Source organism: Primulina tabacum, chromosome 17 (assembly GCF_025594145.1).
Source record: "Primulina tabacum isolate GXHZ01 chromosome 17, ASM2559414v2, whole genome shotgun sequence".
Classification (NCBI taxonomy): domain Eukaryota; kingdom Viridiplantae; phylum Streptophyta; class Magnoliopsida; order Lamiales; family Gesneriaceae; genus Primulina; species Primulina tabacum.
The window spans coordinates 18,470,110-18,484,436 of NC_134566.1; the positions used below are offsets into that span (position 1 = coordinate 18,470,110).

Genomic DNA, 14,327 nt, shown 5'->3' on the forward strand with positions numbered 1-14,327 from the left:
TTTCGATGTCTAAATCCTCCGGAATTCATGGGAAGCACCGATCCAGCAGTAGCAGAAGAATGGATTAAATCATTGGAGTCCATCTTCTCCTACCTTCATATGGAAGATGCAGACAAAGTAATGTGTGCCATATTTTTATTAACAAAGCATGCAAGGATATGGTGGAGAGCGCAAAAGTTGCATTACTGGTTGAACCATTGACATGGGGAACTTTCAAAACTGTGTTTTACAACAAATATTTCAGTAAAGATGTACGAGCCAAGAAAGCCAGTGACTTCCTGAATTTGAAGCAAGGAACCATGTCAATGACTGAATATATACAACAATTTGAGGCTGGAGTCCAATATGTACCATATATTGCACATGATGACACAAGTAAGGGCGAACACTTCATGAGGGGACTTCGCTCTGAAATTAAAAGAGATGTACGAATGTCGAAGGTTGTTACATACGGGGAGATGGTGAAAAGAGCACTTATGGCAGAACAGGATGAGCAAGACATTGACAGAGATAGGCAACAGCGAAGGCAGCAGTACTTTCAAAGGAGCCAAGGAATAGGACAAGGTAAAAAGACCGATAGCAAAGGTACCTGACCAGAGGAACCTCGTGGCAAGGGTCCCACTCCACGTAAAGAACAAGACAGACCTCCTTGTCCTAAATGTGGTAAACTCCATGGCGGCGAATGTATGCAAGGTTCCAATGTCTGTTATCGTTGCAAAAAGCCAGGGCATCTCGCAAGGAATTGTCCAGGGAGTTCTGAGAAAGTACAAGGACGCCTTTTCTCCATGACTAAAGAGGAAGTGGATGCGGATACATCGATGATCACTGGTATGTTCTTGATTTCTGGTATCGCTGCTATTGTTTTACTAGATTCAGGAGCCACGCATTCTTTTATTTCGGAATCGTTTGTAAGGAGACTGGACATTACAGCAAGTACAACAGAGACACAACTCGCCATAGCCTTACCTTCTGGGCAAGAATTACAGACAGATAAGATTGTGCGAGGGTGTCTAATATATGTCCAAGGTTATCAGATGTATGCTGACTTGATAGTTCTGAGGATGACTGATTTTGATGTGATATTGGGAATGGATTGGCTCTCGAAGTACAGAGTTACTATTGACTGTGGCATAAAGATGATTAAATTTTCACCGATAGGAGCTAAACTATTCACAGTAGCAAGTGCAGGTATATCCTTACCTCTTCGGATAATCTCTTGTATGAAGGCTTGTAAATTACTAAAGAAGGGGTGTCAAGGATATTTAGCATCAGTGTTAACCATTGACCCACCTGTCGTGAAATAAGAAATACAGATATTGTTTGTGAATTCCCAGAGGTATTTCCTGATGATGTAACAGGCTTACCCCCTGATAGAGAGATTGAATTTGTGATTGATATTGTGACAGGAACTCAGCCAATCTCAAAAGCTCCTTATCGATTGGCTCCTACAGAAATGAAAGAATTGAAAGAACAGTTACAGGAGTTACTTGATAAAGGGTTTATTAGACCGAGTTTTTCACCGTGGAGTGCACGTGTTTTATTTGTGAAGAAGAAAGACGATACTCTTCGTTTATGTATTGATTATCGGGAGTTGAACAAAGTGACAATCAAAAATAATTATCCACTCCCCAGAATTGATGATTTGTTTGATCAATTACAAGGAGCTGCCATCTTTTCGAAGATTGATTTACGATCAGGCTATCATCAACTAAAAGTGAAATCAGATGATATCTCAAAGACTGCCTTCCGAACAAGGTATGGGCATTATGAATTTCTTGTAATGCCATTTGGACTAACGAATGCACCAGCTGCTTTTATGGATTTAATGAACAGAATTTTCAAGCCATTTTTAGACAAGTTCGTGATTGTGTTTATAGATGATTTTCTCATCTACTCACGAACTACAGAGGAGCATCGAGAACATCTGAAATTAGTTTTGCAAACTTTGAAAGATAAACATTTATATGCAAAATGGAATAAATGTGAATTTTGGCTTGAACAAGTATCATTCTTGGGTCATATCATTTCAAAAGAAGGCATATCGGTGGACCCAAGTAAGATTGAAACTGTTAATAACTGGCTAGGACCTACCACTGTTACCGAGGTACGTAGTTTTCTTGGGCTAGCTGGTTATTACCGTCGGTTTATAGCTGGATTTTCTAAGATAGCATTGCCTTTAACTGCGTTAACACGAAAGAATGTGAAATTTGTATGGAATGAAGCATGTGATCACAGTTTCCAAGAGTTAAAGACAAAATTGACCTCAGCACCGGTCCTTGCTATTCCAGAAGGATCGGGAGATTTTGTGGTATACAGTGATGCTTCGAAACAAGGATTAGGCGCAGTTTTAATGCAGCATGAGAAGGTCATTGCTTATGCCTCAAGACAATTGAAAAAATATGAAAAGAACTATCCCACACATGACTTAGAACTGGCAGCAGTGGTATTTGCATTGAAAATATGGCGCCATTATCTGTATGGTGAACGGTGTGAAATTTACACGGACCACAAGAGTTTGAAATATTTATTCACGCAAAAAGAACTGAATATGAGACAACAACGTTGGTTGGAATTGGTGAAAGATTATGATTGTGTTATTAATTATCATCCAGGTAAAGCCAATGTTGTTGCAGATGCGTTAAGTCGAAAGTCCAGTTCTATTGCCTCAATGCAAGTACAAGAACAAATCTTGTGGGATTTACAGAATTTGAAGATTGATGTTATGCCAATTGGAACTGCAATCCAATTATCATCTCTCATGGTTCGACCAACACTTTCAAATAGAATCAAGGCCGAACAAAGTGTAGACAATGAATTACAACAAATGAGGCAGCGAGATGAAGAAAAAGGCAATTTGAACTTTGAATTGAATGGAGAAGGAATGTGGACATATCGAGGTAGATTGTGTGCGCCAAAACAAGGAACGATCAGAAACGACATTCTTATAGATGCACATGCTACACCCTACTCGATCCATCCAGGAGGCACGAAAATGTACAAAGATTTGAAACCATTATTTTGGTGGCAAGGTATGAAAAACGACATTGCTCAATTCGTTGCACAATGTCTAACTTGTCAACAGGTCAAGACTGAACATCAAAGACCAACAGGACTCCTGAAACCATTACCCATTCCTGAGTGGAAGTGGGAACATATCACGATGGATTTCATTCTTGGTTTGCCAAGAACACAAAGAGGGTTCAATGCTATATGGGTTATTGTGGATCGACTTACGAAATCAGCTCACTTTCTTCCGGTGAAGACCACATACACGATGAATCAATATGCTGAAGAATACATCAAAGAGATAGTGAGACTTCATGGCATCCCAGTGTCCATTGTATCTGATAGAGATCCCAAATTTACGTCTGCATTTTGGAAAAGTTTACATCATTCTATGGGAACTCGATTGTCATTTAGTACGGCGTTTCATCCTCAAACTGATGGACAATCAGAACGAGTGAATCAGATCTTAGAAGATATGTTGAGGGCCTGTACTATTGACTTTCCAGGTAGTTGGGCAATAAACTACCGTTGGTTGAGTTTACATATAACAATAGCTATCAGTCAAGAATTGGAATGGCACCGTATACTGCATTATATGGTAGAAAATGTCACTCTCCAGTACATTGGGATGAAGTAGGAGAAAGAAAGTTATTAGGCCCTGAATTGGTACAACAGACAGCTGAATTGGTAACCCAGATTAGAGAGAGAATGAACACTGCCCAAAGTCGACAGAAAAGCTATGCTGATGTGCGACGTCGTCGATTGGAATTTCAGGTCGGTGACCATGTATTTGTAAAAATATCACCATTGAAGGGCATTTTGCATTTTGGTAAGAAAGGAAAATTGAGTCCAAGATATATCGGTCCATTTGAAATCTTAGAAAGAATAGGAAACAAGAGCCTACCGAGTTGCATTACCACCGAGTTTATCAAACGTTCATAATGTTTTTCACGTTTCCTTGCTACGAAAGTATTTGGCCAATCCTTTTTACGTTCTTCATTACGAACCGTTGGAGCTTGCATCGAATCTCTCATATGAAGAACGACCGGTCGAAATCCTCGACAGAAAATCAAAAGTGTTACGAGGCAAGGAAATACCCTTGGTAAAACTATTATGGCGAAATCATGCAATTGAAGAAGCAACTTGGGAGCGAGAAGACGAGATTCAACATTGATATCTTGAACTATATGGTACGTCAAATTTCGAGGACGAAATTCTTTGAAGGAGGGGAGAATTGTAATGCCCGGTTACTCGTACAAATGATAATAATGTGTTTATGTCGTTTATTATGTAGTTATTTAGCTAATTAGATTTCACATGAAGATTGAGGTATCAATATTGAGATTGAACATGATTTTTATATTGTTCATGGTGTATTGAGAATGAAAATATGTCTAAATAGTGATAGTAAGATGTGTAGGTAGAAATAATGTAATGAAGAGTTTGTAGGAAATGAGATGAAAATATGGCAGTTTTTACGGGTTTTAGCATAATGATTAGAATATGCATCCAAATTATGTGAGGCTATGACCATTAGAAAGCTAAGATATAATGCTACAACTTTCATGTTTTGAGTTTTGTTCAAATCATTAGGGAAGACGAGCCAAAAGTGGCCCGAAGTGTGTCGTGTGTATCACTGTTCCTGCACTGACACATGTTGGGAGAATGAGCATAACTTTTTACTCAGACCTTCAAATGACATGAGGCCAATTGGAGATGCAAGAAAACACATAGGGCTACAACTTTCATGTTGACCACTTTTGCTAATTCGGAAGTTAAAAATGAGTTTTTCGGCAGAATGTGGCGCGCATATACGCTAGAACTCGCGCATATGAGCCGGGTGGGCAGAAAGGGCCGCGCATATGCGCCGGGAAAGTCGCGCATATGCGCCCAGCAGTATAAAAAGATAAGTATCGAGTTTTCTCAGCACTTTCCACCATTCTCACCTTCTCTAACAGCATGAACTCGAAAGAAAACCTAGAAAACTTCCTCCAAATGCTTTCTTCTTCATTCCTTTCATCATTTTGAGGTTAGAACTTAGTTCTCCATCCCAAGAGCTTCCTAAGGGTGTCAGTTTTCTTCTATTTTAGTTGTTCTTCATGTAGAGGGGTAACTTTCACTAGTATAGACATAGTAATTAAATTATTGATATGTTTGAAAGTATAGGAGCGAGAATCATCGTCTAAAACCAGTATTCGTACGCTTGGACAGTAAGTTGGCATGTTCTTGAAGTAATACATGAGTAATATTATGAATTTCAAATGCTTCTCATTTTCTATTGCTATATGTACATTGTTAGTATGTTTATTGATGAAAACATAGCACCATATTCCATTGTTATATATTAAATATGAAAGGAACTCATGAATATTGAAGATGGGTGCTATGTCATGAACATGAACATGGATATGAAAGGAAAATGACTGATTTTACATGATATAGAGCTTGTTGACATCATGTGTGGTTTTAAGTCCACCAAACCTATTGGCCAATATATGTTCATGGTGCGTGGGGTTGCCACAGGTTGCTCCCTGACATCCAACACAGTAGTAGCTATATAATAAAGCAAGCACGGTAGTACAGGTCAACTAATGAGGCTCAAGTACAAAAATGAACATGAATATATGCTATGGTATGACATGGTTTAAAGATTCATTGTTGTCACGACTTGATATGTATGTTCCTTCGACGCATATTGATACGTACAAGTGCCAACTTATTGAGTTTTATAAACTCACGTAGCTCATGTATTAGAGAATCAGGTAGTGAAGAGACGTAGGATGCCGGTTCGCCAATGGATGCTTGTGACGTGCCTTACCTCGACAAGAACCGGGACATCTTATTGTATAGCTTCCGCATATGTATTGTAGTAAATTTTATGTCAGGGTTTGAAACAAGTTCCATGTTATGTATGATGATACAAAGTATGTTTGTATATGAGAATATGTTTATAAGTGTGTATAAATAGTATTGTTTGAGTTTTTGGTGTATACAAAATATAGGGACATCATGCCAAAATTTTTATAAACCGTCAAAGTGATGCCTCTTGTTTGAATTGCTTCATACTATAGTTATATCATTCAAACTTTATTTTGATTATGGTAATTATGCTAAATATAGAATAAGGGTGTGACAATAACCATATCCAATCAGCTTGGTTTCTGTTCCACGATCCACTGAAATTGGAATCTTCGGTTCCAAAACCAGAAACATGGTTAAGCTTACAAGCAAGCAGCTGAATATGTTGTCTTTGAAAAGGGATGCAGGCAATATGTGAGTGTTTTCTGAAACTATCGCACAGGTTATTAATTATAAGATACTGATTCTCGAAAAAGTCAGGTCTTTTTAATATACACAACTACTAATTCAGTGTATGAAAATTAAGTGAAAATGTAGTACGTTTTGACTTTATGATGATCTTGGAATTAGAGGAAAGGTAGCACCATCATCACCAAAAATATTGACACAACAAGAGAATGAATTACTCACTATAAATACCAAAATAGTCATTGATAGAATAGGTAAACGGGATTGGAATCCCTCTGCAGTGAATAGACCAGATGGGTAGAAGAAAGTGTAAAGCATCTTTAAATGTCTTAAAATCCACTACTCCTGTCACATACTTCTCCAACATGAATTCACAACTCATTTACGGTAAATCCAATCTTCCCATGGCTAACCAAAGCTCGCAGCCAGGAGATCAAAACTCAATATGGTTTTTCATGGCCTATATTATGCATGGAACTCAGGCACATGAAAAAACTAGAAATTCATCAATATGTCATCAGCGAGGTTCTAAAATTCGCTAGGCGCCAGTCAGGCGCGAGCCCAGCGCCTAGTGCCTAGGCCGCCTAGACGAGGACCAGGCGCCGTTAATCGGATTCTACGATAGCTACGCGAATGCAAGTACAGGATCAACAATAGCTAAGCTAATGCAAGCATAATGAAAAGAGCACGCTGCTCCATAGATCAGCTAATGAAGAAATATATATACACCTCATCATTCACCCGCAAAAGCTAGTACCAGTTCTCTAATGAATCTATAATCGGTTTCCATTTAATATGAAAGGAAGAAAACAGAAGCAAAGTTCTTAAAGATGTTTGAATGACATTGTGCTGAATACAAATACATGTTAAAATATCTTTCAATCAATGTGCCTTGACCATCTACACTTTAGGAAAAACACACGAAAGAATCATCATCAGCAATTTAGCTAAAGAATCATCATCATCAGGAAAAATACATGAAAGAATCATCAACATCAAGATGATGTTGAGTTCTTGAATCCAGAATTAGACAAATCACAAAATTCCTAGCAATGTTTTATCAAGAATTTCGATTAAGAAGCAACTCATTTGTCAGTTATAGAACAAACACCTTGATGCAGTGTTGGAACAATAATCAGGGAGAAAAAATATATGCAAGAAAGTGAGAAGAAAGAATAATTTGAGCCTATGGAACGAGATGGTGCCTCTGGAAAATAACCAGAAAGAAAGAAACGTAGGCTGGAACGAGGAGTGCCTCTGAAAAAGAACGAGATGGTGCCTCTGGAACGAGATGGTGCCTCTGTTTCTGGAACGAGGAGTGCAATGAAATACAAACCAAATAACAAGAAAGAGAGAAACGCAGCAGCCCAGAAAGAAAAGCAGCAGACCTAATGGGCAAAAATTTTATTTTTTAAAATGGGCTTCGTAGCGGATCATTAATTTAGAAGCCCAAAATTTTTTAAAAAAAAAAACAGGCCCAACTAGGCGCCCAGCCTCCACCTAGGTGCGCCCAGGCCCGCCCAGGCCCGCCTAGAGCCTGGGCTGGCCGCCTAGCACCTTATCGGTACGGCTGGCCTCCGTCTAGGGCGCAATTTAGAACACTGGTCATCGGAAACATTTTGGATTGATGTTTTCCTCCAATTATAGAGCAATGGCCAGCATAATTCATCTCCTAGAATTTAGTCAAAATCTCTTCCTGGGTCTAAGATAACCTAAAAATGACCTTACGTGAATTTTACACAATGAAGCTTAAACTTATTAAAGCTGGCAAAACTTAAACACAAACAGAAAAGAAAATGACATCATTACCATCCAAAAATTCTGAGTATTTATTATACAATACCCCACAATGTATCCGAAATTTTTCCTGCAGCCCACTCAGAGGGAGAAAATAATAACTTCATCTAAAAGTCTCCATAATTCAGTCTAAGGAATCATGTGAGCATAGGATTTTACCTGACAAATCACATCGCCAACCAAATTTAAAAATGAAGATGTAACAGCTTTTGTCATCACAGGATACTTGGCAAGAAGAGACAGATACCTAGATAGAAATGATACATGTTATGAATGAGAGAAGTACTAAGTTTTAACAAGAAACCACAAATTAGTCAGAAAGTACAATTCTTGAGATGAGAAACTCTCCAGCCATATATTTACAATGTCTCCACCATAAGTTGGACAGAATTTGATAGGATAAGCTTTATTCAAAGCTGAATTCACAATCTATTGCTGAACATTCTTATAAGTATTTCGAGTCAACTTTTTTTAACATCTTGGACAATCTAAGGACCTAAATAATATGCAAGAAAAAAGGAGTCTACACCCGCAAAGCTTGTGTTAGTGACATGACATGGACTTTTGAAGGCTTTCCTTAAAAGAGCAGTCTTTAGTCATACTCAATCCAATTTAAGGAAAAAACATCATAACCAAAACGAGAAACGAAAAAAATTACTACGAATTATCAAAATTTTTACCATGAAAGAAATGACCAGTTACTCTCACGACCACCACCGCCACCACTGCTGCCATCTCCATTACCAGAGCTTCCATCGCCAGAGCCCCCAGACCCACCCCCAGCTCCTCCACTCGAAACCCACAAAGAGCGTAGACACAAATGCCCAAACTCGAAATGAGGACGCGTAAACAATCTTAACCCATCTGCCGAACTTCGGATACGACAGCTCCCATTGACGCGGATAGTGTTAAACACTGGAACCTTAGTTCGGGTACCCAAATTGATAATGGGAGGAGAGCTGAAATCTCCCGCTCGGAACAAAATATGGTACTTTCGGGTAATAGTTGCTTGAATCGAACATGACATAGCTTTGGTTGCTTGGCTTCGGCGAATGGATGATAATATATTCACTTTGCAGCTCGCAGTTTCCAGGTAGAATGTGGGTTTTTTAGAGGATTTAGAGAGCGCAAGGGGAAAATGAGGAAAAGGGAGGTCACGGAAGAGTTTAAAGGAGTGAATGTTTACTTTTTTATGTTTTGTTTAAAATTTGTTTAAAAACTAATTTTTTTATTAATGTATTTTAATTTTATATATAATAAAATTTATAATTTAATTGAATAAAAAAATTTATTGACTCAATTTTTCCATCTTTCTTGACTCAACCCTATATCTCATTTCATTTTTTGTCTTCAGAAAAAATCTTTTTCTTCTCAACCTTCCATCCTTTCATTTTTTGGCTAACAATTAACCACGAATCTACAAGTTATTGCTCTGCAACAAATCCAACAAAAAACCACGTATTGATAAGAAATTTATTTTGAGATATGAAATTTATTGTATCTCGTCAGTGTTCACGACCCAGGATGAAGAGCTTCACCCTGGATCGTGAAGCCAAGGATCATGAAGCACGGCTTTCACGACCCACGGGGTCGTGAAGCACTTGTGCTTCACGTGAAGCACTTGTCTCCAAAGCACTTGTCTTCACGACCCATGGAGACAAGTGCTTCACGTGAAGCACTACACTTGTCTTCACGACCCATGGAGACAAGTGCTTCACAACCCAGAGTCGTGACTTCACGACCTCTTCACGATGGGTCGTGACACGATTCATTAATTTTAATTTTTTATAATTAATAATCTTTGTTTTGTTTTAAATTTATATAACTAATAATCTTTTTGTTTGTTTTAAATTTATATAACTAATAATCTTTTTGTTTGTTTTTTTTTTTTACAGGTTTAATTTCCCGCTAAACCTGGAAAGAATCAATTTTTTGAATGCAAGTTAACTTTAGGATCAAGATATGTTGAGATCTGTAAGAAGATTATATCATTTTTAAATGAGAAAGTGATAGAATATTTGGTGCAGTACACTCAATTTGATAATTTAATTTTATGTGCTACAGATTATAACAATTTCAATCAAAACTGGATCTAGGGTTATGACTCGTCACAAAATTGGGTCGAGAGGCATAATTTTGGCTTCTCGACCCAAAAAGGTATATATATATACATATATATATATATTTATATATATTTATATATTTTAATATAGATTTTAATATGCATATTATTATAAAATTTGTTAAAAATTTTAGTATAATTATAAAAATTATAAAATCTATTAATGTTTATAAAATAAACATTAATTTCATATGCTTTGATATACATTCATTACATTAAAGTGAATATGTGATGAAATTTGTTATGAGTTTTTTTAGTTCTATTATTATAAAATTTGTTAATAATTTTAGTAGAATTACAAAATTTGTCAATGTTTATATACAATAAACATTAATTTCATATGCTTCGATATACATTCATTAAAGTGAATATGTAATGAAATTTGTTATTAGTTTTTTTAGTTCTATTATTATAAAATTTGTTAATAATTTTAGTAGAATTATAAAATTTGTTAATGTTTATATACAATAAACATTAATTTCATATGCTTTGATATACATTCATTAAAGTGAATATGTAATGAAATTTGTTATGAATTTTTTTAGTTCTATTATTATAAAAATTGTTATGAATTTTAGTGGAATTATAAAATTTGTTAAGATTTTTAGTCGAGTATAAATTCAACTCACATTGTTAGAATAAAAGATACATTATTCTACTTGTTATGAATTTTTTAACTAACATACTTAAATTATAACATATAACTAATGTTTACACAAATAAATTTTTTATATATATTTAAATTTTAATTATATATAAAGTGAATTCTATATTATAAAATGATCAAAACTCAAAAATATCAAAAATTTCCTACCCACTCGACCCAAACCCTAAACCCTAAACAAAACCCTAAACCAAACCTCTAACATTATCACTCGACCCACTCGTCCTAAAATTGAAACAATTTACCACCCACGAGACCCAAATTTAAAAATCTAATACACACATTACAATCTTGTTCACTCGACCCATACCAAAATTAAAAATTCACCACAAACACATTACATATTAATAAAATCAAATCGATTGTCTTTAAATTCAAACAAATTACATGTAAGGCCCGAGAAATTTATCATGTCAATCTGAAACGATTTAGTGATTAATTGATGCGATTATAGACGAAATGAATCAGACCGGGAAAGACAAGAAAAGACGCGAAATATGTGCGAGGGAGATGCCATCCGCGCACATACGCGATCTGGTGCGCACACATGCGCGGATTTGGCAGAAGACCCCGCGCATATGCGCGGCGTGAGGGCGCGCATATGCGCGAGGTGTCCAGTAGCCAAGGGGCTGGAACAGAACATTGCGCGCACATGCGCGACATGAGCCGCGCACATGCGCGAGGTAGGCAGAGAGTTGCGCGCACATGCGCGACCTGAGCCACGCACATGCGCGAAATGTCCAGAGAAGTTGGCGCATATGCGCCGGATGGAGGCGCGCATATGCGCGAGTTGGCGAGAGGTAGGCAGAGAGTGGCGCGCACATGCGCGACGTGAGCCACGCACATGCGCGAAATGTCCAGAGAAGTTGGCGCATATGCGCCGGATGGAGGCGCGCATATGCGCGAGTTGCATTGCATGAGACAGTAGGTCTCGCGAATATGCGCGACGATGGGGCGCGCATATGCACGAGCTGTCGTGAGTCAAACGCGCCGGGACATATTGTCTCGCGCATATGCGCCGAGTGATGTCGCGCATATGCGCGAGACGTGCAGGTTGAAGGATTAGCCACTTGCCTTACATGCACGAGATGTATTTATATATTTATATATATATATATATATATATACATGCAAATCTTCATTCAGCAGCCGAGAGCTTACGGGGAAAAAGGCTTCAAGTTGCTTCGGCGTGGGAAATTGAGATTTACGAAAAATCCATCCGTCAGATTTTGAATCCGACTTCAGTACTGAGTTCCTATCGACGCAGGCTATAATTGGACGTAAGTTTTGTTACGTTTAGATATGATTTGAAATTATGGTATTGTCAGAATTTAATATGAATCCTATATGGTGTTTCTGATATAATAGACATCGTATAATTGAAGTCAGATTGAAGAACAGACTGTGTATGTATTTGTTATGATTTTCGGAGTTGATTTGATTGAGATTCGATATCAGAACTGTATTGTTATTGATTATAAGTTGTACCGATATTGATTATGAATTAGGGTATTATATCTGTGATGTTGAGATTGACGGGGTTATCGATACTGTATTGTTATACCGTCGAAAATCAGTAAATTGATATTGATCAGATTCGGTAGTGATTTCGATTATATCGTGATATCGTCGATATGGATTAGATTGTATCTTGATTCGATATTGATCCGATTATGTTTGATTTGAGTATTGATCAGACTAGATTTTTAATTGAGTTGCATATTGAGATTGTGCCTATGCGATATTGTATTTCAGATTGAGATGGACAGATTTGACTTTGAGACTTTGACTTCGTCAGACCGAGAAGATAAATGTATAAATTAATGTTGATTTGGGATTGCACAACTCGAGTAAGGTTTGACTTGAGTCTCCCGAAATCACATACTTTATTTTATTGCATTGTTATTTGCAATTGAATGATATTGATATTTTTGATTTATTGATTGATGTACGGAGTCATAGGCGGATACGTCTAGTCGTACACGAGTGATCTTGTGACAGAAGCGCCTGATAGTGGTGGGATCGCCACGGGCACATTGCACGATGTCACAAGATAGGATATTGGTGAAAATGCCGAGGTCTGTGACGGTTAGGTCAAGACACCGGACGTTTGGCTATATCGGAGTGGATAGAATTGGAGTTTCTTCTATTTCTGGTATTCGATATGGAAAGAGCCAAAGTCCGTGAATAAGAACATTAAAAGGGTATCGGTTACGGTGACCGAAAGCGCAACGGAAGTTTAAAAATCGAAATTTTGCTTGGAATTTTCGGCCACCCCATATTTTGTGTAGCAAATACAAAAACAAACACATGTCATACATAGGGTGTTTGAGAGATATACCTATCAATCTTTAAAAGATTGATTGTGGCTCCAACTTTGTTGTTAAACAACAAAGCTCTTGAATGGCAAGAAGATCTACAAGCTTTCTCCTTGAGCACACCTTGCTCAAAATTAGGCCCACCACTTGCTAAGAAGATCCCCTCTTGTTTTGCACTAGAAAAACAAGAGGATTTTCAAAGAGAAGTGTGTATTTTTTTTTTCAACAATTGAAGAGCAAAATGGAGAGAAAAATTTTGAGAGAATTTCCCACAAAATTTCGGCCAAGAGAGATGCTTGAATGGGAGTGAATGTTGTGTCTTGGTGTTGCAAAAAGCAAAAAGCAAAAGTTGGATGCCATGCAATATTTTATTCAAAAGTATTCACAACTCCTCACCTCCCAAGCATGCAAACCCTAGTGGGCTTGTAACATTTACAAAGGGCCCATGGACTTTTTAATTGTCTCAAACATATTTGAGCCCAATTAGACTTTACTTGATTTTACTCAAGCCCACTAGTTAAATAATTATTTCCAATTGGGCTCTACAAGGCCCAATGTTATTTAATTAATTCAACATTTGAATTAATTTGATTATTTGGACTCTACTAGGCCCACTAGTGTTTAATTAATTCAACACTTGAATTAATTTAATTTAATCCATAATAATGTTTATGAAAATCACAATTTTCAAATACATTATTCACTTGGCCTACTTTTAATTTAGGAACACATTCATAAATTAAAAGTTACATTTCTCTCATAGAAGTCATACTTCTATTTTTCTCTACGCTTATAAACTCATTTATAAGCCGTTCAACACATTGAACTATTTTTACTTCTCAACGGGATCTAGAAAGCTAGTACTTGTGTGGCCCTCAATGGTTCATTGATACAACTAGCCGTAGGTTCACATCTCCATGTGATTCGGACTAAACATGTCCTTATATGAGCATATCCCAATTGCTCCATTCTTACTTATCAACTCCTTGATAACAAGAACGTCAGAACTTAAGTCTGATATTACCCAACCAATCATGTTAAACGCCTAGCAGCATCGCTTACATGATTCCCTAGGTATCAAATGATAGTGCCTGCAAGAACCATTCAATTATAGTTAGCGTACAGTACGGTCCCTTCAACTCATATATCCCGA

General features: G+C 37.2%; 1 protein-coding gene across 3 annotated transcripts in view; it reads right to left on the bottom strand.

Annotated features, from left to right (window-relative positions):
- LOC142531940 (protein sym-1-like) overlaps positions 1 to 9,223 on the bottom strand; it is a 32,560-nt gene extending 23,337 nt beyond the window's left edge. For all 3 annotated transcript variants that reach the window (XM_075638223.1, XM_075638224.1, XM_075638222.1), the window contains exons 1-2: positions 8,751 to 9,223; positions 8,230 to 8,317 (exon numbers count right to left, since the gene is read on the bottom strand). In XM_075638223.1, coding sequence (XP_075494338.1) covers positions 8,230 to 8,317; positions 8,751 to 9,097 — 435 coding nt within the window. In that variant the 5' untranslated portion in view covers positions 9,098 to 9,223. The remainder of the gene's footprint in view (positions 1 to 8,229; positions 8,318 to 8,750) is intronic.
- Positions 9,224 to 14,327: the final 5,104 nt, after the last annotated feature.